Source organism: Lonchura striata, chromosome 20, assembly GCF_046129695.1.
Source record: "Lonchura striata isolate bLonStr1 chromosome 20, bLonStr1.mat, whole genome shotgun sequence".
Classification (NCBI taxonomy): domain Eukaryota; kingdom Metazoa; phylum Chordata; class Aves; order Passeriformes; family Estrildidae; genus Lonchura; species Lonchura striata.
In genome coordinates this window covers 8,803,326-8,829,314 of record NC_134622.1, presented here as the reverse complement: position 1 = coordinate 8,829,314, position 25,989 = coordinate 8,803,326, and the positions used below count along the sequence as shown (strand labels likewise).

Sequence of the window (25,989 nt, the reverse complement as noted above, 5' to 3'; positions counted from 1 at the left end):
TGGGCTCCCTCCACTGTAAGATATTGATTATTTCATTGTTTCATTCTGTTAAATACTCCCTTTCCTTAATAAAAATGTCATAATCAACACAAGTGAGGATTTGGCTCTTTTTTAAGGCATCTCTCAGCATCAGCTGTGCAGCCAGAACAAGGTGAGTCACCTGCCCTAGCTGGGAGCAAGCAAGAGGGAAAAGGAAAACTCTGCTTCTCCATATGTGCAAATTTAATTTTCTTTAGGATAAAACATTCTTCAGGACAATTGAGTGTGTGACCTTCCTCTTGAAAGCTATCAGGTCAGAGCAGGCACCTCCAGGAGCTGGAGCTTCAGAAGCAGGAGGAACAAACCAGCCCCTCAGAAAATGGGGATTCTGAAAGGCTTTGAGAGCAGGTGGTAAAAAAAATACATAAAAAACCCAATAAAATTGGCAGCCACTCAACTCACCACTCTTCTGAAACTTTGGCTCATGGGCTGAGGTTGCCTAAATCCCAACCCAGCTCTGACAATGAGTCATTTTATGACAAACTCCAGGCTTCATTATCTGCCTCAGCAAAGCCCAGGCAGAGCTGGAGCAGCACACTGGAAACCTCCAACCTCTCCTGAACAGCTCCTTGTCTTCCCTTGGCCAAAACCCTGCTGCTGGCTTGGCCTTCAGGCTGAAAGGGCTCAGGACTGTGAGAGCAGCTGCTTTGGCAGCACCAGTCCCCAGCTCCCTGCTCTGGAGGTGGCCTGGGATTTCGGGATGCTCTGCGAAGTCGCGCTTGAGAGCGGAGTTAGAGCAGAGGCGAGAAAAGAAGTGCAAAGAAAATCACTGGTGGAACAACACCTAAGGTGATAATATGGAGCAAAAATTGCTCCTGACAGGGTGTTCTAAAGGTGCAGAGGAACCACAGAAAATCATCTTTGAACAGCCCCATTCTGCAGCTGGGGATCAGCAGGTGAAATGAGGAAGGATCTGCTCTGCTTTTGGGGCAGGGCAGAGCTCGGGGGCTGTCCCACAGGCAGGGAGATGCTGGGAAGAGTTTTGCCAGCCCTGACATCCAGCACCCATCACTCCTTGAATATATCAGCAGCAAGACAGTCTCTGTTTGTGGGCAAAGAGAGGCACCCACTGTACTGAAGCACTCACTGCTGATTTCCTGCCTCCCTGCCTGGATTTGGGAAGCCACAGAGCTCCTGTCCCAGGGCTCTTGTCTGAACAAAGCAGCTCATTCTGCAGGAACACTGAGAAATAAATGACCCCAGGCATCATAAAGATCTTTACAGAAACTCCCTAGGCAGCCAACCTGGCTTAGCCTATTCCTTAGCAGGATCCTCTCTGCATCTCAGGGCCAGCTTTAACTGGGCTCAGGAGAGTGCTGCAGTTTTCCTTCTTTAAATATCTAAATATCTGCCCATGCTGCCTGTCACCTCAGCTCTCCCCCATCTACACGGGGAGATCCCACTGGAAAGATCTGACACCTTGTGTCAAGCTTTGCATATGGAGGTTATAGCAGGAGAAAGGTTTTTGGGTTTGTTTTTTTGGGGTTTTTCTGGCCTCTGAAATAGTGTTTGCACTGTCATGACCAGGCAGCAGCTGGCACAAAGAGCAGGCAGAGAAATGCTGAGTACAAACACGCTGTCCAGGAGTGGATCCATCCATCCATCCATCCATCAGAGGCAGCACCCAAAGGGTCTCTGCTGTCCACCACCACCCACTCCAATCCCTCAGGACAAGCTGCAGCTCCTCCCCACAGGCAGCAGGAATCCAGCCTCTAATCCTGCACAAGGGCAGCTTAACACAAACCAGCCAGCCCAGGGCAGGCTCTAACCCAGGGGGAGGAAGGACAGAGCAGAGGAATCACTTCTTTGGTTTGCCTGGTGAAAAACGAAAAGAAAATTGCAAGTCTTTGGAAGCTGGGGAGGGAGGGAAGAGCAGAGGAATTTTGTGCTGCCTGTTTTTAGCAGGAAGGGCAGGGAGGGAGGGGGACCACGACTCAAGGATGAACCTGCTCTCTCTAATCCAATTTATACCTCAATATGCCCAGCACCAAGTAGGCTCAGGAAAAACAGGAGAGGCAGGTCAGAGGGCAGGAATGCTTGGGGAGGAGCAGGGCTGGATGATAACTTGAGGGGTTAGTGACTAAATTAGTAGGAAGTGCAGAGAGAACACATTTGCATCTCTTTCAGCTGCTTCAGGTGTGATAGCAGCCTCTGCTTTCCCAGTCACTTAATTGTTCTGAGGTTTTTGAGGGGGAAAAAGTGTCTTTCTTCTGCACTGCAGAGTTCTGGGAAGAGCCATGCTTGGCTTTAAGAGCAACCTCACTTCAGGAAAAATGTTACTTGGTCTCACAAAGCTGCTGGGCTTTGCTTTGCTCTGGGGGAAGCTCAGCTGTTCTGCTGGCTCTGCAGGACAGAGAGGAGCTCCAGGGCTCTGCAGGGCCACAGCCCCAGGCTCTGAGTGCTCCTGGCCGTGGGTGCAGGCAGCTCCCACCCCAGACCATTACTCACGTTGTAGAAAAGGCTTTGCATTCAGGGAAGAAGGTGTGACAATGCGACAGCATCTGCCAGTACAAAAAAAAAAAAAAAAAAAAGCAGGGAAAAAGTGATGCCAGGGCCACAGCTTTGTGTGCATCCTCTGGGAAAGCTGTGCTTGCAGGGAATTCAGCCCCAAAAGGCAGGGATGTGCCTGGAGAGGGGGTGCAGCTTACCAGGGGTGCGCCGGTCCGAGGCTTGGTCACTCTGGCCGCTCTCTGCGGGGCTGAGCTCGGGGCCCTGCTCACTGCCCAGGCTGCTGTGGCTGCCCCACAGCGGGGGAGGCTGGGGGGTCCCCAGGGCTCTGCTGCTGGCCTGGCTGGGTGCCCTGGTGGGTGCTGCAGGGACAGGACAGAGATGGTGCTGAGGGAGGGCTGTGCGCCCCGAGCCGGGTCCTGCAGCAGCAGCAACAGCTCCAGCTCCATCCTGGAGCCCTCAGGAGCAGGGGGAGCCCCAGCTCCTGTGCTCTGCCCCAGGAAACACCAGTGCTTCCAGCCAGGAGGGAGGAGCTGGCCAGGGATGTGGTGGTCCCAGCTCCTGGAATGCTGCAGGCCATGGAAAGAGGCAGGGAGAAATCCCAGTGGGAAAGGCTCAGAGCTCACCTGGCACAGCCAGGAGGGGAGGAGAGCCAGGAGCCAAACACTTTACACCTCCCACCCTCCAGCCACAAGGAACTCCTCACCCATTCCTGCTTGGAGCTTTCTCCCTTGAGAGCTTTTCAGTCCCACGGGGACGGGTTTGTCATCCAGGCTGGAGGAACTGAGCTCCGAGTCGCTCTCGCTGTCACTGGAAACCACTGCAGGAAAGATCAGGGGGAGGAGAGGAGAGAGACAGTTATTCACAATGTTCACAGCACTTCCCAAAGAGCTGCCAGATGGATCCAAGTAAAGCAGGAACAAACCCTGACTCGCTGCTCACATCCTCCCTCTCCAAAGGAGACCCTACCTGCAGTTCCCCCACAGCTGATGTGGTTTTACTCCTTGCAGATGATTTATAACTTGGTTTTACTCCTTGCAGATGATTTACGACTCTGTAAAGTGCAGACACCACCAGAGCTTCTCTCCTAAAGCTGATTGGGAGCATGGGGCTGCTCCTGAGCCACTCCTTGCTGCTCCTGAGCCACTCCTTGCTGCTCCTGAGACACTTCTTGCTGCTCCTGAGCCAATCTTTGCTTTCCTGAGACACTTCTTGCTGCTCCTGAGCCAATCTTTGCTCTCCTGAGACACTTCTTGCTGCTCCTGAGACACTTCTTGCTGCTCCTGAGCCAATCTTTGCTTTCCTGAGACACTCCTTGCTGCTCCTGAGCCACTCCTTGCTGCTCCTGAACCAATCCTTGCTGCTCCTGAACCAATCCTTGCTGCTCCTGAGCCAATCTTTGCTCTCCTGAGACACTTCTTGCTGCTCCTGAGCCACTCCTTGCTGCTCCAGGCACGGGGCTCTGCTCCCACTGCCCCATGCCAGCAGCCCAGCAAGCCCCCTGCTCCTGATTTCACTGCCTCCCACACAAAGTCAGCCTCTAAGGGGTGGCACAGGGCTGCTTCCTGCTCAGCTGCAGCTGGAGGGGTCCTGGCTGCAGCCCTGGGTGATGTGGGGAGAGGGGTTGTTTCCCTCCAAGCTGCATTTCAAGTGTGGCAGGGTCTAAGAGGAAAACACCAGATAAATCCTGAGCACATCCAATCATCCCCATCAGCAAACTCTTGTTACTCCTACATCCCCAAAGTTCCAAAGGCAAGAGTCACTTCTTTCCTCAAGGAGACTCTTCTTCTGTTCCAAAACTGTTTTTTTTTTTCCTGTGTTTTTCTTCCTCCTGAATCCTGGCTCTTTTCCTGCTGCTTTCCACTCCCCATATTTTCCAAAGGAGCTGAAGGAGCCTCATTTTGCCAGACACATCTCCCCAAACTGGCAGGTTCTTTCCACTTTTCCATGCAATTATGCAAACACCTCTCCTGCTTATACCAGTGTAAAAGATAACTCGACTGCCAGCTGCTCTGGGTAAAATGAAAATAGTGTTTTTCCCAATTCCTGGGCTTTTGTGGTGGTTTGATCTCAGAACAGAAATGGTGGAGCTGAGGAGGAGGGGCTGAATGAGAAAAAAAGAAAAAAAATCTGGTTTTTGTTTGAGGGATTGCACCTACAGCATTTCTCCATCTGAGCAGGCAGGGACCAGCTCAGCAGCCCCTTCAAACAGCAGGTCACAACTCCTGGTGAAAAGTACAAAGCAGCCCATGAGGGATGTAAAGTAGGGAACACTGCAACCTGTGGAAAAAGGAAGCCCCAAGGATTTATTTTAGACCCATAGGACGTCTCCAGAAGCTCCCACTGCCATGAGAAGTGATTTTCTCTGTGACTGAACAAACCCCACGCTGCTGCCCCAGCTCAGGGCCGTGGGTGCAGGGGAACAAGGTGACAACCAGGGGGTAACACAGAGCTGTCACTTCATCCCTCTGTGTCAGCCCAAACCCTTCAGCACCCCCCAGGACAGGAATTTGGGGATCCTTCCCCTTGCACTGAGCAGGAGTTGTCAAATATTCCTGCCAAGCACCTCTGCAGGCACTCCTGCATTCAAGGATCTGTACTACACAAAATATTTCATTTAAAAAAGGAGGAATGAATACCTCAAGTAATGCTAACGTCTCTGAGGATATTAAAGGTGGCAGCCAGCGTTATTGCAAAGCATTATTGAAGTTGTCCTGGCAGGCAGCTCCTCACACACACCCTGCACAGCCTTTCCCTGCAGGAAAAGGGGCTGTGGCAGGGAAAAAAGGCTCCTTTACAAGTTGGGGGGCTGCAGTGCTGGCTGAGAGTCCTCAAAGCAAAGGTTTGTCTAAAAAACATCTTCATTACTACCTGGGAACTTCAGGTTCAGGGAAAACATCTTCAGAACTCCCTGGGAGAGGTGGGGAATTCTATATAAACACTGTTAAAAACAATCCAAACATACCAGAGTGGGTTTTTTTTCCCTATACAATCCAAATCTCAGCTGCAAGACTCATTCTGACCATCTCGTTGCTCAGTTCTCGCAGAAAATGAAGTCCTATTCCACTTGGTCATCATCTATTTTTTTTTTTTCTCTTCTGGATTCATAAAACCCATTTCCTCAGAACAGCTCCTTCCTCCATGAATCCTCTGAAAATGCTGGGAGCCAGGATTTATTTGGAGAGGGCCCCATTGAATCAGTGGAGGTGACTTTAGCTGCCTGTCCTGCTGCCATGCAGCAGCTCAGAGAGAAGCAGCACAAGAGGAAGAAAATATTAATGACTCAAAGGCACCACAGGACCAGCCCTGTCTGCTCTCATTTCCTCTGCTGCCAATAAGAGTGTATTTTACTCACTGCACCAAAGTCTTCCTTTCAGGTAATCCTTCATCCAAACCTTCTGCTGGCACTTTCCAGAGCCCAGAAGTATTAAATCTGGTGTTCCAGCAGTTGCTGATATATCAATAGGAGTTGTTGGACAGCTGTTCCTTCAGAGGAGAGAACAGATTTATCCCTATCTCCAGCTGACTGGGGGGAAAAAAAAAGCTGCAGGGCAGGGCTCAGGCTGGCACACACACAGCCCTTGGCACGACCTGCAGCTGCCAAAAGCAGCAAAGCACCTGGGAATCACAGCTCCAGCACCAGCCCAGGTGAGCACAGCCCCCGAGCAGGGCAGTGAGGTTTTTGGCAAGCACGGGGAGCAGAGAGGGGACATCACTGCGGGTGGGGAAGTGAGAGAAGATGGGGATTGTTAGAGGCACTGAGGGCAGCTCCTGTGCCAGATCACACCCTGTGATCCTCCAGGAAGGAAGAAGAGGTGGCTGGAGCCAGCCTTGTCCATTCAGGAGCAGCTCGAGTTGCATTTTCTGCACAAGTTGGGTGCTCCCCTTGGTGGCCCCCAGCACAACCCTCTCTGGCCACTGCATCCCCCTGCCTCTGGCACATCCCATTGCTTGGCAGCAGGGATGGAACAGGAAAATCCCCCAGGGAGCAGCAGGCAGCCCTCCTGCCAAACAGTGCAGCAGCTCAGGGATCACACTTCTGTTTTCCAGCCTGCTGCTTTCCACGTTTTTCCTGACTCAGAGCCTGGATAAGGAAAGCCCTGCTGCTCTTGCTCCCTCCCCCTGACCCAGTGCAGAATCCCACCCACATTCCAGCACATGGAGCAGAGCTGCTGCCCAGCAAAAGAAATATCGCTGCTATTCTCCTCCTGACAATACATTTGTGCCTTAATTAATAGCAGGGTTCCCATGGCAACTGCTTGTTTATAACAGGAAAACTAAAAGGCACCAGCAAATCCCAGTGTCAGTGAGCACAGGAGAAACACTGGGTGTGCAAAAATAAAACTTCTGCCTGGTGGGGATGGCTTTTCTTCCTCGAGGAAGAAAAAGGAAGCCTGTGGGAGCCAATTCCCAGGTTCTGACAGTGACCTCTCACTTTTGAGGGGGAAAAAGGGACACCTGAAGTTTGTCCCATCTCTGCTGAATGGCAGCTCCTGGCAGGGAGGGTGCCCAGGGGCTGTGGCAGGGCTGGGCTGGCCCCACCTGCCTTGAATCCCTGCAGAGCTCCTTCAGCACATCAGAGGGGCTGGCCAGGATGATGCAAAGCCCACGGAGAGCAGCCTGTCAGAGGCAGGAGTGTTAAATGCCAGAGCTCATTCCCAGGAACATCCTGCCCAACAAGCTCCGGGGTTGTGCTCCGAGCTGCAGGGACGTGTCTGGGTGAGCGTGTACAAGGTGTGAGCTGACAAATGCTGTCAGGAAGCAGCTCAGCCCAGCCCCAGCTGCACGTTCCCCGTGGCAATATCATGGATCCACATCTCCACGGGGGAAGGAGGCTGCCCTGCCCACGGCAGAGCTGTGGGATGACAAACAGCAGGAGTCCCAGCACTGGCAGCTTCAAAGGAGGTAAAAGGAGGGGGGAGATGCACAAGCTTCCAGCTCCAGAGATGAATTACAGCCTGCAGTGCCCACTGAAAGCTGGCCAGAGGACAGGCAGCCTCACAGAGAAGGGCAACGGGGAAAAAAAGCACCAGAAAATAAAGCCATAAATTAATATTACCCAACCTATAAAACAGCAGCCAGACAAACATCAGAGAGCAGGGATGGAGGCAGCTCACCACCCACATCAAAGCTTACCAAAGGTCACTTTGTTGTCCTCCCCTGCTCCTGCCTGTATTTATGGGGAAACCTTCTCCAAAAAAACAGAACTCAGCTGAAAAGCTGAACTGAGCAGCAGGCCAGGTCTGGGCTCAACAGCTTCAACTCTTAATGTTTTCTCTAACCTATGAACAAAATGCAACTTCATCAATCAGTCCCTCTGCTAAGATAACTCCTTCCAAGCATCTCCTGGAGGGAAACACAACCATCTAATGTTGATCTAATTTTCCTTTAATTACAGAAGTTACAGCAGGGCTGGGAGTGCTTTCTTAGCTGGGCCCTGAAGAGCAGGTTTGTAAACCCAAGTCTCCTGAGGTTTCTTTATTAAAACATTATTTCCCCCTGCACTTCTGCTAAGAGGAGGAGTGCATGCAGCTGCTTCACTCGAGAGGTCTTCTCCAGCTGAGGGGATCTAACAGCAAAAAACAGAAGGGGAGAGGCCAGACAGTTCTGCTAATCCACACAGAGAGAAAGGGAATCAAAGCAGACTGGCAGCAGCTCTGATTCTGCAGCGCTCACACGCTGGCAGAGCAATTCCTACCTCAGCTCACAGTGACTTGAGGAATCTGCCCAGCAGAGCAGCAGAAGTGAGGAGCAAGGAGGGAGGGAATGAGAGCAGCCCTGGGTCAGCCTTGGCTGCAGAGTGCTGTCCACCAGTGGCACAATGCCTGGAGCTCAGCAGGAGCAGCTCCTCAGGCTGTGGCTGCGGGACTCAGATTCAGTCAAAGAAAGAAACTGAGAGTTTCTAGCCGGCAGAAGCCTGGGAAAGAGCTGGGAAAGAATGTAAATAATTCTTTATCTCTCTTGTTGTTCATATTGTTTATAGTGAAGTTCTATCACTGTGCGTCAAGCACTTTGCACCAATGGTGTGTGTTGTTTTCACTTCAGAACCAACAGATTTGATCCTTGGGAAGCTCTGTATAAAAGAGCAGTGTATTTTGAATAAATCAGAGTTCTACTCTCAGCAGCTTTCTGAGTCAGTCTTCTCATTCCCATCCTGCCTCCACAGCGACAGCAAGGAATGCAGGAAAGCAGGGGTGGGCTGAAGGATGGGCAGCCCAGGAGAGCTGGGGCTAACCTGGGCCACCAACCTGCACTTAAACATCAGCGAATCCTCCAAAAACCACCACACCATGGAACTCCAACATCCACGTGGGAAACACACCACACCTCTAGCAGAGAACTTCCCTGATGGCTGGGAAGCAACGGGAGAAGCCAGCTCCTTCTCCCAGCTGCTTCCTGGGAGAGACAACCAACCTTTTCCCCTGGCCCAGGTGAAGGAGTGGCTGCTCCTGAGGCTCTCGGGCTCAGCCGCCTCGCCCTGCCAGGGCTGGCACTGCAGCTCCAGGGCTTTGCTGCTGCTCCTCAAGGGCTTCACGAACTTGGGCAGCCCTTTGTAGAACCACGCCCCAGACCTCTTCCAGACCTGCCAGAGACACAGACAGGACACCTTAAGCTGGATTGTTACAGCAAAATGAGCTCCCCACCTCTCGGGTTTCTGTGGTCAAGATGACCCTGAGATTGTAAAAAGTCTTTTCCTCCCAGCCCCGCAGCCAAAGAAGTCCAGATGTGTCAGTTTTGCTTTGTTTATTTTGTCTTATCTATAACATTCTTTCTCTGACCTGCTGAGCTCTCTCTAGCAAGTTGTCTATAGCATTCTGTCTGCCCTCTAGGGCAGTGTTCACATTTTATACTATACTATTTATACTACATTTTATACTATGAACCACATGTACTTTATTTACAGTTAATTCCCAATACCCATCACCTACGTTAGACAGTGTGTCTCTACTCTAAACCAATAAAAAGTGTCACCATCACAGTGAAAGCTGGAGGACAAGAAGGACAAGACACGCCCAAATTCCTCCATCTTGCCTCCCGAACCCCATTCTAAAAAACCCCAAAATTCTACTTTTCCACCCTGTGTTACATTAACTCAAACTCTTACGACCTGTAAATCTTCACACAAAGTTGGCAGTTTTTCCCACGGGCTAAAATCAAAGCCACAGGTGATTTTGACTTTGTGCCAAGGTCTCTGAGCCCCCGCCAGGGTCTCGAGACAGCCAGAGGGATGTCCTGGGTCCCACACCCACCAAGCTCAGCCTAGCTGCTCGCTCTGATCCCAAATTCCTTTCCAGCCCAGATTTTTCAGCTGAAAAATCCCAGCTGTGAGGAAGCAGCAGGTACAGGTGGAAGGAGGAGCAGAAGGTGATGGCAGAAGTTCTGCCTCATGCTGGACCTACAGCACAACCCCCTGTTCATCCCACAGAGTAATTCAGGCCAAGCCGGGTCGTGTAACGAGCTTGAAAACCCCAGAACAAGAACAACACTCAACCTGAACCTGCAGCAGGAAATGGACCTGGAGCACTAAACTGTAATATCTGCTGGAAAAACAGCCTCTCCTCTCCAATTTGGCTTTAATGCAGCTTATAAAGAAGGCACTCTATTAAGTATATTTAATATAAAGCCTGCTGTAAGCCAGGGGAAGGGAGAAGGGTGGCAACTCAGACAAGGAGAAATGGCCTCTTACAAACCTAATTCTTGTGTGCCTTCCAGCAGCCTGGTAATGAGCTAATGACACAGCCAGGGCAAAAATAAGTTAACATAGTAAAAACATCATTTTTTACTTCTTGCACTTCTGCTCAGAGTGAAAGAAATCATCATTGTTCCCACGCCAAGTTCCCCAAGCATTTTACACACAGTTTCATCATGATGGCAGTGGGTGCAAATGCAGCTATCCCTAATTGCAGCAGCACATTTGCAATTTGCCTTCAGAGCTTAATGAAAGCAGAGGGCAGTGACAAAACCTGACATTCAGGACACCTGTAGTGACAAAATCTGACATTGAAAAAGCAGGACAGCAGCAGCACCACTACACTGACGGTTGCCTGGTTCCCAGCACCACCAAAAGAGCTCAAATCTTTGTGTTTGGGGCCTTGAAAGCCAAGGGCAGGTGATCTGAGTGCAGAGGGGGAGCTGGAAATGTGTTTTTTTTTAAAAAATCCACCCAGCAGAAGGAAGCAGAGCGCTGCTGTGACCCAGCACACGTGCAAGGGGGAGGCTCGTGCATCACAGCAGGGTCTACAAACCAGCAGGTGAGAGCATCCTACAGCTCCACCAACGTTCTCCTGCTGGGTAACCACCAGCAGGAGGGTGAGTCTGCCATCCAGGCAAGAAGCTGGGAAGCCAATTTCCCCAAGACTGCAAGTTGTTCTTCTGCAGAGGGGGTCTGGCAGGCAGGACACCTCAGCAGCTCCTTCTCCGCTGTGCCAACAGCCAAAGTGACCCAGGCGGGCAAGGCACAGGCTGGCACAGCTCCTCCTGTCCCTTCTGCTGGCACGTGGGGACTCACAGCACTTGTCAAGCAGCACATGGCAGAGCAGCACAGAGACCCTGCAGGAACAGGCTCTGCTGGCTGAGAATCGGGTAATGCAGCAGATTTTGAAGTGTGGGGCAGACATCTCTGCACAGAGCTCAGGCACACGTGGCCCTGCAGGAGCTGCAGGCTGGGCAAGCCCAGGTGTCCCTGAGGAAAGCTGGAGGCTTTGGGAGCAGCTGCATCCACAGGGCACAGCAGGAGAACAAGGACAGGGCTGGAAATTGTCCACCCCTGACACACGCTGGGGATCTGGTACACACACCCCTTCCCTGGATGAACTGCCGGGGAGGAACAGCCCTGTGGTCCAGTCACTCCCTGAACAGACCTTGCAACATCTGTAATTTAATTTGAAGCACTGGAGAGACCTATTATCTTCAGGCGAGCTCCAATTTAGACACACCATAAAACCAATCAGACACAGCACGGATGGCTGGAACAAAGGCTGGTCACCCCCAGGTTTCTCACTACCCCAAAGCAAGTCGTTACAGAAAGAGTTAATGACACAACACACCCAGCTCTGATGTGGTAATGCTACTATAAAATTGATTCTCTGCATACATATTCCCTTTAAATTGGTGCTTCTAATAGAGTTTGGTCCTATTATGGCAGCAGTGAAATTGTTTTGAAATCAGCTCTAAAATAACTGCAGCGAGATGCTCTCCCCTGGATGGATTCAGTCCCTCTGCCCCTCCAGGTTTGCAGCACAGCCCATCCCAAAGGACCAGGGATCACATCCTGCTCTGCACATGGGGCAGTTGGAGCATCCTTGGATCAAAACTCAATGTTGCTGACTGCTATTGATGGCGTTTGATTGATGGCCTGACAGCAAAGTCCTTGCTTGATTTTAAATTAATACTTCTGTAACAGAGCCTTCAGAATAATATTCTTATTTATCAAGAGTTTACTCTTGCCAAGGAAGGGAGGATGTTGCTCCCACCAGTTCACATTAAGGTGAAATTTGTTCCCCACAGCAGCCTGAGTTTGGGTGGAGCTGGAATGTCACCAGGGAGAGGTACAGCCGTGGCCATGACAGATAAATGCCTTTTATAACCCTGATGATATTCCCCTTAAAGCTGCATCAAGCCATCACTGCAGCCATGGAGTGACACACGCAGAAGCAGATGGGGATTTTATCGAGTATTTTCAAGTGCAGCCTGGAAATGGGACCTAGCAGAGAATCACTGGGCCCTGGTGAGACTCACGTTGCTGCTCTGAGCATGCAAGTGCTAAAACAAGCTCCTGAACAGGGAAAACATGAGGGCTTGCTGATAGAGAGGTGGATCACAGCTGAGGGAATCCTAACAAGCACTGGAGCCTCCCCAGAGTCCTCCTCACCAAACCACATCCCCTAAACACAAATGCTTAGGAAAGATCTTCCCTGCAAAGCCACATTTTGCTCCATCACCTCCTGCTCGTGCCATGCAGTGTCCCCATCCTGCAGCCCTTCCCTTCACAGCAATCTGGGCTTGGTTGTCAGAATCTGTGGTTATTGATGATTCTGAGATTGTAGAAAGTCTCTGTCTGTCAGCCCCACAACCAAAGCAGAAGTCATAATTGGTCTGTGCTGGTTTCCAGGTTGTTTATTCTGTTTATCTCTCACATGTTCTGCTGCCCTGCCCAGCTCTGTCCTGCAGGGCAGCGTGTGGGGCTCTGCCCTCAGTGGGATGTGACAAACATTAAATACCAGAAACTCCCTGGGCTGGATTTACAATAACGTGCCAATATCTGTCACCTACGTTGGACAGTGTGTCCCCAGCCTGAACCAACAGAAAAATGCCAACACCACAGTGAGACATGGAGGGCATGAAGAAGGAGGAAAAGGACAAGGCACACCCAATTTTCTCCATCTTGTCCCCTTTGGACCCCTATTCTAGAATCCTAAAATTTTACTTTTTCACCCATGCCACACTTAATTATTACTTATATCAAACACTCAGAGCTGGTAATTCATCCTGTAAGATTGAAAACTTTTGCATGGACAGAGATCACAGACAGTGTCTCTGGGGGCTCTGTCCAGAGACACTGTCTGTGATCTCTGTCCATGGGTCCCAGACCTGCCAGGGCAGCCAGAGGGAAGCTCTGGACTCCCACACTTGGTGACAAACCCACATTTTGCTCCATCACCTCGTGTCCCCACCCTGGCGCTGCGAGCGCCGCTGGCAGCGGGGAGGGAGAGCGCCAGCGCTCCTCGGCCTCGTTACTTGCATTCATCTGCCTCTCCATAACACAGAGATTTCCAATTACATTATTTACAGCAATCTGCTGTCGACTCCCACATTCGGCGCTCGAGGATGGAGGAAATTAAAAGGCAGTGAAATTACCATCCCGAGCTTTGTTTCTGGAATAGCAAAATCCATCACCCCCCTGACCCCGACGTTTCTCAAGCTGCAGCGCCTGCCAGCCTTCAACCATTTATCATCCCCCTTTCAATCAGGCCTCTTTTTTTTCCCCCACCCGTGGCTCTATTCTAGAGGACACTATTTCGAGTCTAACTACTCGCTGCCACCCCCAAAATAATATGGCAGAGGCTATTGATGAGTTGTTTCAATTGCAAACAGGTGCACATCGCTCCTATTCAATCCAGAGTCACCCAAAATAAACACCCCTCTGCATTCCCGGGGTGTTTTGCCAGGAAATCGTCATGCCAGGCAGGAATGACCCCAAGCTTTGTTGTTTTACAGTGTTCCAAGTGGTAGGAGTGGATATTTGAAAAGGAAAGCCCCGGGGGCAAAAGGGGAGGAGATGATTCTGCTCGTCCAGTGCAAAAATCTTATTGTGATAAACTGAGAAATGCAGCCAGCCTTAAAAATGCAGTGGAGTGAAAGAGAGTGAATGAAAAGGAAAGTGAAGCAGAGTGGGCAAATTAAAACTTTTAACAGGTCCTGGGTAGCTGACACTCTCTTTCATATTTGAGGGAGTTTAAGAAAAAAAGCTCTCTCTCCTCCCCACCCCACTAAAACTGCTCTCATTATCCCTACAATTCCGGATGTGTCAATTCAAATGTAAATGTGCACGAATGCTTCCAACAGGATTTTAATTACACTGATAGCATCGCTAATTACGGATAGATATATAAAAATATATGTATAAGGGGTAATTCAGGAAGGTGCTCTGCAGAATCTGGTGCTGTCAGTCAAAATAAGACTGTGCAGAGAGTTAAAGGGCTGGGCAGGGATTTGACAAAACCCAGCAGGTCCCTTTTTCCCCCTTCAGGCCAGGAGGTGAGAGGCAGATTTTGGCCAGGCACGGCTAATTCAGGATGGGCAGTGCTGCTGTGCCAGAGGCCTGGCAGCAGGGAATCCTTCCAGCTGTGGATTTACCCACCAGCACTGCTGCCAGGCAAGCCCTGCTGCTGGCAGCTGCTGCAGCCAGCCCTCTGCACCCCTCCTGCCCTAGGATCTCATTCCCAGCGAGTTCCACTGCAAAGTGCTGGCTGCAGCCAGGGCTCAGCATCCCCGAGCTGCCACGGGATGCTGCAGGAGCAGGACTGGCCCGGGGGATCAGCCCTCCACCTCTGGCTGCAGAAAGGGGAAGCAAGATCAAAGAAAGGCACCAGGAGGAGGAGGAGGAAGGGAGATTCTTGCCCTCAGAAGTGAGCGTGGCTGAATTTGCTTCTGGCTTTGCTTGCGGGAGCACTAAACCACAATCCACAGCATCCAAAGGGAAGCACCCACAGAATCCTGGAATAACAAAGGATTTTCCACAGCTCCCTCTGCAAACAGCTGGGACAAATGCCTCTGGAGGGATGCAGGTGAGGTCTGGTTTACTCCAGGGTGTGGGGGTGCCTGTGGCTCCTGGGGGATGGAACATCCAAGCTCTGCCAGAACCCAGCAGCCACAGCCCCTCACCCTGCCCATCCCCTGCTGCTCTGTTTGGGATGCCTGGATGCAGCCAGAATCCCAGGAAACAGCAGGCAGAGCCCAGCCACTCTCCAGGAACAAGGCAGTGTCAGAGCAGCTCGTTCCTCATCGCTCTGCAGCACAGCCTCCCCAGAGGAGCTCCTCAAGGAAACAGAAGGCAGCAGAGAGGCTGAGGCTGGGATTCCCAGAGGGATCTGGGGGCACCAAGCACTGGGCTCTGACTGCAGAACTGATGTAAGCCACACTTGCTGCTCTGGTGCTGGTTTTGACCCAGGCAAGGTGATGATTTAATCACAACCAAAGCCAGCACTGATGCTGTCCACGCAGCAAAAAGAGGGCCCTAACCCTAACCTCAACCCTAATTTGTCACTAAACTCCTGCTGGCTCAATTCCAGCCTGCAGGGATAAATAATAACATGGGAAATGAAGGGATGGAGAAGTGTAGGCAATGCCACAGGCTGCAGCTGTTAGCTGGTGCCTGGAATGTCCAACCCCACCAGCCTCAGATCCTCCTGGGCCACATTTGCTCTGATTTGCCTCAACTTCCTTGCCCAAGGTTTCTCTCAGTTCCCAAACCCCCAGAATAAAGGCAGAAGACAGAGGGGATGGATGATTTGATGTCTCTGTGCCCACACAACCCTCCCAACTTTCTCCTGTTCAGGGCAGCAGCAGCAGCATAAATAAAAAAGGAGACAGACTTGAACCCACCTTTAAGGGAATTGAAAAATAAAGCAGAAGCTAAGTGTTGAGAGGCAAGTTGAGGCTATGACTTAGTCTAAGAAGGAAAGGTCCATCCATTTTCATCAGGGATGCACTTTGGCTGTATCTCAGGGCTCACAGAGTGAATGCTCAAGGTTATCATACCCTCACACTCTGGCCACACATAACACCTGCTGGACACATCAATATTCTCTGTCCACTGACCAGGTTACTTACTATTTCTTTTAAGAAATAGGAAAAAAAACCACAGTGGTACAGAGAGATTGGAAAAAAAAACCCCAACAGAATAAAAGAGATAAAGCAAATTTTAGTCCCTGCGTTTCCCCGCAGAGCACAGAGAATACCTGCACCTGCCTCGCTCTCTATTTTGGGATCTCTATCTGGAATTCAAAACATCTAGATGATTCAGTGTATCAAATTGTTATCAAAATCCAAGGAGCTGGAATGCTCTCTTCCTGCCCTACCCACACTGCTGCTGATAATTTCAATTATCAGCATCCACGTATCTCTCATTTTACCTGAACATGGACTTTGTGGGTGCTCCCACACACACACACACAAAAAAAATCCCTCCAATGTAAAACCTAAGCAATGCAAAGTTTCCAAAACTAATTTTTTTAAAAAAATCAGCATTTCCAACATCTGCACAAACACTCTCACCACACTTCAAAAATTGATTTAGCAGAGCACCCAGGTTACCCAGTTGGGTGCAGCTTGGTCAGAAATAGCTGGACTGGATTGATGCTCAAGGACCACAAGCCAAAGGCCAAAAATAAATTGATGGGAACAAGTGAAAATCCATCTGTAATCACAGAACAAATTCCCAGACTCCAGCACAGAGCAGAGAGCCCTGATGTTGGTGGATGCTGGCTGGCAGACAAAAATTGAGGCAGCCCATTACTTTTTTTTTTTTGCAGTGTAAAGTCAAGGATGAAGGATATAAAAATTTAGAGACCTGCATTAGAACTCTCACACACTGGCAAGTTATGGGATTTTGCTGGCAGGGAGGAAAACAGATTTAAAGGCTGCAATTCTAGTTATTTTTAGTGGGACAAATATTGCAGTTATTCCCTACATCGTTCAAGCTGTATTTAAAAAAAGAGTTAGCCAAGTTTATTTGCCAGAGTGAGGAGGGAAAGGGCGTAAGGGAACAATGTCTTTATGGCCAGAGCTACAAAAATCCCACAAAGCCAAGCTCCAAGTGTGGTTTTTCCCCTTCACCCCCTCCTAAAACAAAGTTGTCACCACTGTGTGTGTTTGAGGCTGCCTGGCCTCCAGCCAAGCCTCCCAAATCCCATTTTCTGCCTCCCAAGGCACAGGGAAGAGCCCACACACGCTGTGCACAGATTTGGGGTGGGCAGGTGGATGCTGCTGAGCCCCAGCTCCCCACAGCTGTGATTTACCTCCCTCTGCTCACTGCAGATCTTGCACAACCACACAGGACGTTTCTGGGCTCCAACAGTTTCTATCCCACACTTGGTGCAAACTTTCTGAAACAAGGAGAGAGAAAAAAAAAGAAAGAAAACAAAAAAAAAAAAAAAATAAAAAAGAGATAGGTGGTGTTAGCAGCTCCCCACAGCCCCTGGGGGAGAGAAGGTTGAGAAGCAACAGCTCTGCTTTGCTTTCCTTAAAAACCCAAACCATGGCACAAATTCCATGTTTTTCCTGGAGAGCCACTGACTGCAGGAAGATGCTTCAGGGCTGTAAGGACACGAGATAAAGGCAAATCCACAGCACAGCCCTTGACTCCAGGGACAGGAGAGAACTGGTCAGGGCAAACCAAACCCCATCACCCACAGGAGTATTTCCAGAGTGGCTTTTTTATTCCCCTCAATCCTGACCCCCAGTCTCTGTGGCGTGGAAAGCAGCTGTAACCAGGCACAAGTGCAAGACTGGAAATGTTCTCCTTCCTCCTCTCACACACGTGTGTTAAATCCTACATTTCCCCCTCCATCTCAGCACACTCTGCTTGATCTGGGGCTGTTTGGCAAGTGGGCATGGCCATGGTTACACACATTTCCTGAATGCCTGATGGTTCTGCACAGCCCTTTCTGCTCTCTCTGCTGGCATTCCAGGCCATTGACAACCCAAATCACGAATATTACATAATGAAGCTGATGCCCATCAGCCCTGGCAGTGCAGCTGGAATGAGAAATGGGATGAATCCTTTGATCTTCACAGTGGAAAAGCCACTCACAAGAGGAGAGCAGCAGCTTGCTGAGATATACACGAGGATTGGGTGTCCCCAGATTTACACATCGCCCACGCCAGGCTGCTCCCGTGTCCAGGGATGAAGGTCTCATTTTCCCCATCCCACCATTCCTGCCCTCATCCTCCCAGAGAAATAATGAACAACCTGTTGAGCCTGGTGCATCAACCCTCAGCACGATGCTGCCCAAGCCAAGGGGGATTGGCAGATTCAGACACCACCTCAAAGAGCCCAAACTCTCCTTCCCCCAACCCAAAACCCCAGGGAACAGCCCAGCCTGAAATACCCTCCAAAACCCCAATCCCCACACGGATAGCACATTCAAACGCTCCCTCTAGTGGAAATTCCCAACCGATTTTACTCCCAGCCACGAGTTCTGAAAAATCCCAATATTAAAAGGTTGTTTTCCTACTCCCCTTCTCTGCAGAGAAAATTGAGCATCACTCACAAGCCCTCGGAAGAAGACATAAAAATCAAGAGCACTAAATGCAGCCCCATTTCTCATTAAACACAAGACAAAGCACTTTCCTCTCCCACTCATCCTTCACCTTTTACACATGACATCAATCCCCTCTGCATGGGAAAGCACCTTGGGCTTTGTCTCACTCCTGCCATTGTTAACACATCTTTGCATACACCTTTGTCTTGCCACAAGGCCTTGGTTTCCCAGAGAATAAAAACTAATATTAAAAACATTCTTTCCAAAGCAGGGATGGCACTTAGAGATCCATCAGAAGTGCAGAAGCTCCGTTCAGCAGGAGGGACTTGCTGAAGGTAAATTCTTTGCTGTGTTTCAGGTGCATCGTCACAATGATGGTTTTGAATTAAACGTGCTGCAATGACACGGCACCAGAGAAGCGCCTGCCAGAAAAATATGAACTTTAAAAATCCATAATTCCCTGGCAAATTGCTTATTGCACACAGCACTCCATGAGTGATGGATATCCCTGGACAAGAGGGAACAAGCAGTTCCCTCTGTGCTCTGCTGAAAGGTTGGCTGTTCCCTGAGTTCACAACATTAAAAAGCAGAAGGGGAGAAACCCAGAGCACTCAGGCAGAATTGTCTTGGGCTAGCGCAGAACTGAAAAGTGCAGCTGCAAAATACACCCTGGAAAAGTAGGATCTCACTTAAATCAACCTGGATATGAATGCTGCTGAACTGCCCAACAGAATCCAGACAAAAAGGGAATTAAAAAAAAATTTAAAAAAAAAATACAGTTTTTCTCTGGGGTTTTCTGCTCACAGCCCTCCTCAGGGACAGGCTCACACTGTCCCACCCACTGAGGGTCACTCCTGCAAAAGGACGGGGCTGGGAAGTGTCTGAAGCAGCTTCTGCCTCCTCAGTAGTGCTCAGGGTTCACAGGAAATTTCTTTAAAAGACCCGTGGCGACATGACTTGGCTGGCTCCTGACAAGGTGAGGGCAGAACTGCCTCGGAATAAGGCAGGAATAGAGCACATCCTGTTATTCCACATGCCTGAAATACAGGAAACAGCCAAGAATCTCCTGCCTGTCACCGACCCTTTATCCTCCACAGGGCACAGAGAGCACGCTGCTCCCAGAGCTGCTCCCACCAGCCCTGGCCTTTCACTGCTGCTTCCTTCCACACCCCTTCCCTAAAAGCTGCTTTCCCCATGGTTTAGGACCCAGGGGCTCCAAGATTTGTGTTTCCTTTCCCAGGCACTGCCTTGGAAGGAATCTTGTGCACAAACCCTGCGAGTTCCAGTGGAGGAGCTGCTCTGCAGCAGAGCTCCCAGCCTGCTCTGCACCACAGCAGTGCCACAGGGGGAGAGCCCCGGGCTTGCTCTGGGGTCTCGTGTGGTGGAAAAGTCTCTCCTCCAGCCTGTGCTTCCAAAGAAAGGCTCAGCAGTCTCTGTTGTTCGGTCTCAAGGCAGTTTATTGCCAGTTATCTAAAAGATTTTCTCCTGGGGCTGCTGTGGTTTGCTCACAGCTCAGGCAGAGGCACACATACACCCTGACATCCTCTCTGTCCCCTGACTTCTCTCCCCACCCAGGGCTGCTGCTAGCTTTTATATGATATATTACGTATTACATGTTTATAGTTTTTCCCCAATACTTACTACCTATGTTACAAAGTGCTTTTCTACTCTAAACTAATCCGTAAGTGCCAGCATCACCAAGAACATGGAGGCAAGGAAGAAGAAGGAGGAAGAACAGGATCAGCCCACTTTCCTCCATCTTAGAACTTCTGACCCCCATGTACAAAGTAAAACCCCCCTGTACAAGTGTTAAAACCCCCCTGGTACAACACTAAAAAAATTTCCCCTCTGTTTTGTAACTACTTTTACTGTCCTATCTAACCCTTTGTGACTGCTTGTTCCACCTCCAAAGTTGGTAATTCATTCCATGGCTCAAACTCAAAATCTCAGCTGTTTCCAGCTGCCTGCCAGGGTCTAAAATGCTTCTGACCAAGGCCTGGAACCTCTAAAAATGTCTGAGGGACATTTTGAGTTCCAGCACCACAGGAGGGTGTTCCTGTGGTCCAGCCAGCAGTCCATGGTACAGCAGCAGCTTTCACCCCGTCAGAAACACTCCAGCACCCAGCAGGTGCCCTCACCTCGACAGGCTGGCATGAAGGAACTCCCAGAGGTGAGTGCCCAGGGAAGATGGGCTTCAAGGGCAGGAAAACCAGCCTCCCAGCAGAGGAAGGATGAGGTGGTTGCCTTGGAGATTGTAATCTCCACAGCAAAACAGATTAACCCCTCTGCTGTGGAGGCAAGAGCAGCAGGAATCATCCCTGGGGTGCTGGTAGAGCAAAAACACAACACAGGCAGTCCCTGAGGCTCAGGGCTGGAAAACTCGCACTGGGTTGGAGCTGGAGGATGCACTCGAGTCCTCTTGGAAGGTCTCAGGGCAGAGCTTGCAGTGAGTGCCAGCAAAGCTCACAGACTCTGCTCTGAGCTGTCTCTGATGGCTGCACATCCCTGCCCCCAAAACCCCAGCTGGGGGATGCAGAGGGGGCTGGCACGGCCCATCCCAGCACTGAGGGCAGCTCAGGCACTTTGGGATCCTGAGGAATCTCTTCTTATCACCAGGCTGCAACAGCAAACTTGATGGGCTGAGAGCACCAGTGAGAATAAAATAACCCTGCAGATCTCTCTGGCTTCCTGGTGGCATTTCCTAGAGAGTTCAGCTGCCAGGAACAGGCACGTGTGGCCAAACCCACCTTTTTGCAGTCCTGGCAGAAGACAGAGGAGCTGCCCAGCAGCCCCAGCATCTCCCCACAGAGCAGGCACTGCGAGAGGCCGTTCCCCATGGCGTTCTTCCTCATGTTCTCCAGCCTCTCCACCAGGCGCCTGCGGGCAGGAGGCAGAGCAGAGGTCACAGCACTGCAGGAAAAGCTTTAAGTGCTCAGAGCAGGGCAAGTCAGGAAGCACAAGGAAAGGGCAAAGGAGCTAAACCTGCCAAACCCTCTCCATTTTGTCCCATTCAAAGCAGGAAGGCCAGGCTGAAGGCCAAAGACCAAAAATGACCGAAGCCATCAGACCAAAACGAGCCTGGCTGTGGCACAGGAAGGCCAGCAGTGCTCCCTGCTCCATGCCACAGCCCGTGTGGAAGCCTGGAAGCACACATGCATGCACAACGTCTGCACCAGCAGGGCTGGGAGAGGGGAGGAAGGCGGGACAGGCAATGAGGATGCCGGGTGTGGAGAGCACGCAGAGCAAGGCTGCTCTGCCATGAGATCACTGCTTGGCAGCCTTCAGGCCTCCATCTGCAGCAGCCAGGCCATTTCTCAGCACCAGCAGCAGCAGGGAGTGACCCTGCCATCAGTGAACCCCACTCTCATTAGTGCTAATGCCCCATCCACCAGGGCCTGTGGGAGAGCAAGGCAAGGGCTGTTTGAAAGAGGTCAGGCTGCACAGCCAGAGAGAGCCATCATTAGTGGATTTATGATCCTCGACTTGGACTCTGGCACAAAAGAGCTCCTGGGAGTCAACAAAAGGCGTTTCAGAGAATGCCTCACCACAGGAGCTGCAGGGGTAGCACTTGCTGCAGCTCCAGCAGCAGCCACAGGAGCAGTCAGGCCCTCAGGGTCACTGGCTGCTGCTGGGGTCTCCCATTTAGCACAAAAACACCGCCGTCCTTCTCGTTAGGCCTCGCTAACGAGCTCTGCACAGGGAAGCAGAGAGAGGCAGGAATCTGGGCCTGGCTGGGAGTCCCTGGGGTTTCCTGCCTCACAAACACAAACACTGCTGGGAAATGCTGCAGGGCTGCCTTAGGGCAGTCACTGCAGGATGATCACAGCCAGAGCTCAGGCCAGACCTCCAGCAGGACCGAGGGCAAATGGGAACCTGCAGCAGCAAAAGGATGCTGCAAATTCAATAATTCAAGCTAGCAAAGCCCATCCAGAGGGCTCAGCCAACTAGAACATAAACTCATTCTCTGCTCCAGGCAAAATCCCAGGGGCCTGGTGCGGACGAGGGAAAACCTGATTGCACTGCCAGCAGTGATCCTGAGCCATCCATGCCCTGGGCACACCCAGCACCTTCCCAGCCTCTCCCAGAGCCCCTGCCTCAGCACCACCTGCATTTTCCAGGGACTGTGTCAGGGCTGCAGCCTCAGCAGCCCCCAAGGCTCAAAGAAAGCAGGGAAAGACTTCGGCAAGAAGGAAAAAACATGACATCCTCCCCCAGAGGTCATCACCCCCAAACGAGCAGCATAGGAGGGGCAAAATCACTGTCCTAAGGGATGCTGTGAGTGATGGAGGCTGAGCTCAGGCAGCTGGGAGAGCCACTCCTGCCTGTGCTGCCCTTTGCTGGGAGGGAAGGGGACGGGGACGTGGCCGTACCCGATGCGCTGCTGCTCCGCCGCGTCCAGCTGCTCGGCCTTGCGGATGACTCCCAGGATGACCTCAAGCTCCTTGGGGCTCAGAGCCTGCATCTTCCTCTGCTTCTCAGTCTGGAACGTGTGCACTGACCAGCCCGTCTGGAGCCTGGGGGAGGGTGTGGAGGGCAGGACTGGCTGGGGAGGGAGAGCACAGCCCCCCTGCCCTGCCCCGCAGAGCCACAGGCAGCCTCTCACCAGGGAAGCCCAAAACCCAAAGCAGGAGGCTGCTCTCACTGGCCACATTTCCACCACCCCCTCCCAGCAGCACCGAGTGCTGTGCTGCCTCTCCCTGCCCTCTGCCCTCCCTTTCTGCTGGGCATCCCCTCCCAGAGATGGCTGCTTATGCCAGGCACCACAAACGCCAAGGATCACCTGCACCCTCCTCCCTCCAAAACCCCACATCCCTCATGCCCTCAGTTCAAACACACAAATGGCCGGGCATGCCTAGAAACACAAATTTGGCAACGTCCTCCCTTGGCCTGGCCCAGGTTCACAGGAGGACTTCAGCAAAGCCCCTGTGCCTCACATGCAGCAGCTGATGTTTCTCCTTGGCTCACTTGGCAACAGGCAGGAGCTTTCACAGCTCAATTAATTAATTACCATTCAGGAGGGGTTTGGAGGTCACTGGATAAACTCACGGCTGCAAGGAGGATGCACTTTTGGGCAGCACGGTCTTGCTGAGGCTTTCTGCAGGCAGGGGAGCTGGCAGTGGGGTGCCCAGCCAGGAAGCCCCCTCAAAACTCAGGGTGTTCCCCTCTTTTCTAACACTCTGCAGCAGCAGCTGAGCCCAAGGGCTCAGGCAAGAGCAGAGGTGGCACGGTCCCAGCTGCCAGGGAATGAAAACATTCAAGAAAAATGCACTTCTAGTGCTTGACTCATCCCCATCCTTTTAGTCTTTAGGTTATGCAGTAATTTTAACTTCAGAGAACTAATGACAAGTTCCTAAAACAAAAGGCTGCTGGCAGCTGGGGGATGCCATCAATTATATTTAGGGTGCTGCAGAGATCTGAGGCTGCCTCCAACCCTTCCTTTCAGCCAGGGGAGGGCTGTGGGATGGAGTCCCAGGGGTGCAGGGTGAGCCCAGAGGCACCAGGAAAGCGTCAGGGCAGAGCTGAGGGTGGAAGAGGAGGAGGAGGAGGGTGGGGAGGACTCACTTGGCTCTCAGGGCCAGCTGCCGGTCGTTGGGGCAAACCCAGGGGCCAGTCCCACTGCCAAAAATCATGTCAGCCATGGCCCCAGCCTGGGGAGGTGGGGGTGGCAGGAGTCACACCTGGAAGAAGCAAAGAGAGGTGATCTGCCAGCACCACACACAGTGGGAGCAGCCAGACTCTCACCCACAGACAGTGATAAAAACACACCATCACCCTCATAAAATATAAGCTAATAAATACTTTCAGATACCTTGAAGGCAAGGCTGGAAGTTTAGATTTTATGGTATACGCTGGGAAAAAAAAAAAAAAAAAAAAAAAAAGAAAAAAAAAAAGAAAAAAAAAAAAAAAAAGAAGAAAAAAAAAAAAGCCAGACACTCTTTGTCAGTCCTGATTTTTCATTTCAAACTAGAGAAAAGCGTTGTCTATAAAAATATTCCCTGCCTCCCCACCTCCAGAGCCCCAGCACTGCAGTTCTGACAGAGAAAGCCACTCCAAAGGACACAAAGAAGCTACAGTTGCCTTTTCTTTTAACCTCTTAATGGGGTAACAAACAAAAACCCACGCAACAATCAGCATGAATAGTGGTAAGTCATTTCCTTCATTAAAACTGCCTCCATAATAGCCTGATATTTATAACTCCAGCCTACAATAGCAGCTTGTTTGCATTCTCCGATGCTTAAGACAGCACCTCTTGCAGCAGGATCTCCTGCTGTGGCTCCTGTCCCCGGCATGGTCACACCAGGGTTCAGTGAAAATTCCACTGAACTGATCAGGAAAGGCAGCAAGAACCAACTTCCAGATGCTAGTGGGAGAAACATCCCCCTAAGAGACTCTGCAGCTGAGCAGTTCTGAGTCCTATCAGCAGCTCAGATGAATGGAAAGCACCAAGGGACAGGCACAGCCAAAAGCTTTCAATGGATGCTGAACTAGACTTGATGTACTGAGCTTTCAACCAGCTGGATTTGCTCTCCAGCAGAGCGAGTGTCTCACAAGCCCTAATGCATAAATTCCCAGGTATTAATGCTTGTCCCCAGCACAGACACTTGCCAGCTTTGAAACCATACCTGCTGGGCAGAGATAACATGTTTAACGCTGGCTGGCAACCAGAAATCAGATGCAATGGCAGGCAAGGTGTCTCACCTGCCAGCTGTGCTGGAGTTCCCAAGCAAACTCTTCTGTTTTTTCCCAGCCTCAATCCCCAGCAGTGCTGGAGCCACCCCTGCTGTCTGCTGCTGTCACACTGAGCCCTGTGCTGCTGGGCCAGGCACAGCCTGATGGCCTTGGCCCCCTCACACAGAACTTGTGCACATCAAACTCTCCCTGCTGCGCTGAGCTCACGCATCCCCCAGCACAGAAACACCAACCTGCGGCACAGAACTGACAGCTCCCTCCTGCCAAAGCCACCTCAGAGCCAAACCAGTCCCAATAAACCAGCTCCCTCCTCTCTGGCCATCCCAGTTTCTGGGAACAGCCTGAGAATAAAGCACTTACAACAGGCAGGAGGGAAAAGGGGAAATTGCACACAGATTTCTTTCAGCACGGGGGGAAATGTGTGTAAAAAAGGTGAAGGCTCAGCACAGCCTGACTTCTGCAGAGGAGGTGGAGAAGCTGCAGGAAGCAGGGCTGAGGCAGGAAGGACACAGAGAAATGTCACACAGGATATCTTTGAAACCTTCACCACATTAGTCAAAGCGATGGCTTTTGAAAGAGAAGAAAACCTCGGACCCCGGCACCGACTGCTCTCCCCACTCTGCTCAGTGCCACACGCTGGGTTTGCATTTCCATTCAGCCCCAGAACACCTCCTGCTCTTTTCATCTTCCTCACAACCTCCAGCGAGCAGAGAACACTGAAAACACCTTCCCCACTCCCATCCCACGGTGCTCACACCCAGGGGAGCAATCAGGCATGAACAGCACAAGAACGCAGAGGCTCCCACCCTCAGGCCCGAGTTAGAAGCAGACAAAAGCCACAACTGCACACAGAATGGCTGACCTGGGATTTTCCAGTGATTTCCCAAGCCTGTGATGTGTGGTTACAGGATTAGATGCACACGTAGCCCCCCACACAAATGCATAGATTAAATTACTCCTCAGCTGCACCATGAATTCCTGCCTCCCACTCGTGAACACCTGAAGAATAGCACAGCCCACGCTCTGTGTCCATGCAGGGCTCCAGGCA

At 51.2% G+C, this 25,989-nt stretch overlaps 1 protein-coding gene across 1 annotated transcript; it reads right to left on the bottom strand.

The window, feature by feature from the left end:
• Positions 1-1,857: 1,857 nt before the first annotated feature.
• RPH3AL (rabphilin 3A like (without C2 domains)) lies at positions 1,858-23,923 on the bottom strand. The gene is made up of 7 exons (XM_021524900.3): positions 23,814-23,923; positions 22,622-22,765; positions 20,999-21,128; positions 17,007-17,093; positions 8,902-9,070; positions 3,194-3,307; positions 1,858-2,849 (listed from the first exon to the last, which is right to left on the bottom strand). The coding sequence occupies exons 1-7, from the start codon at positions 23,888-23,890 to the stop codon at positions 2,641-2,643; spliced, it is 930 nt and encodes a 309-aa protein (XP_021380575.1). The 5' UTR covers positions 23,891-23,923; the 3' UTR covers positions 1,858-2,640.
• Positions 23,924-25,989: the final 2,066 nt, after the last annotated feature.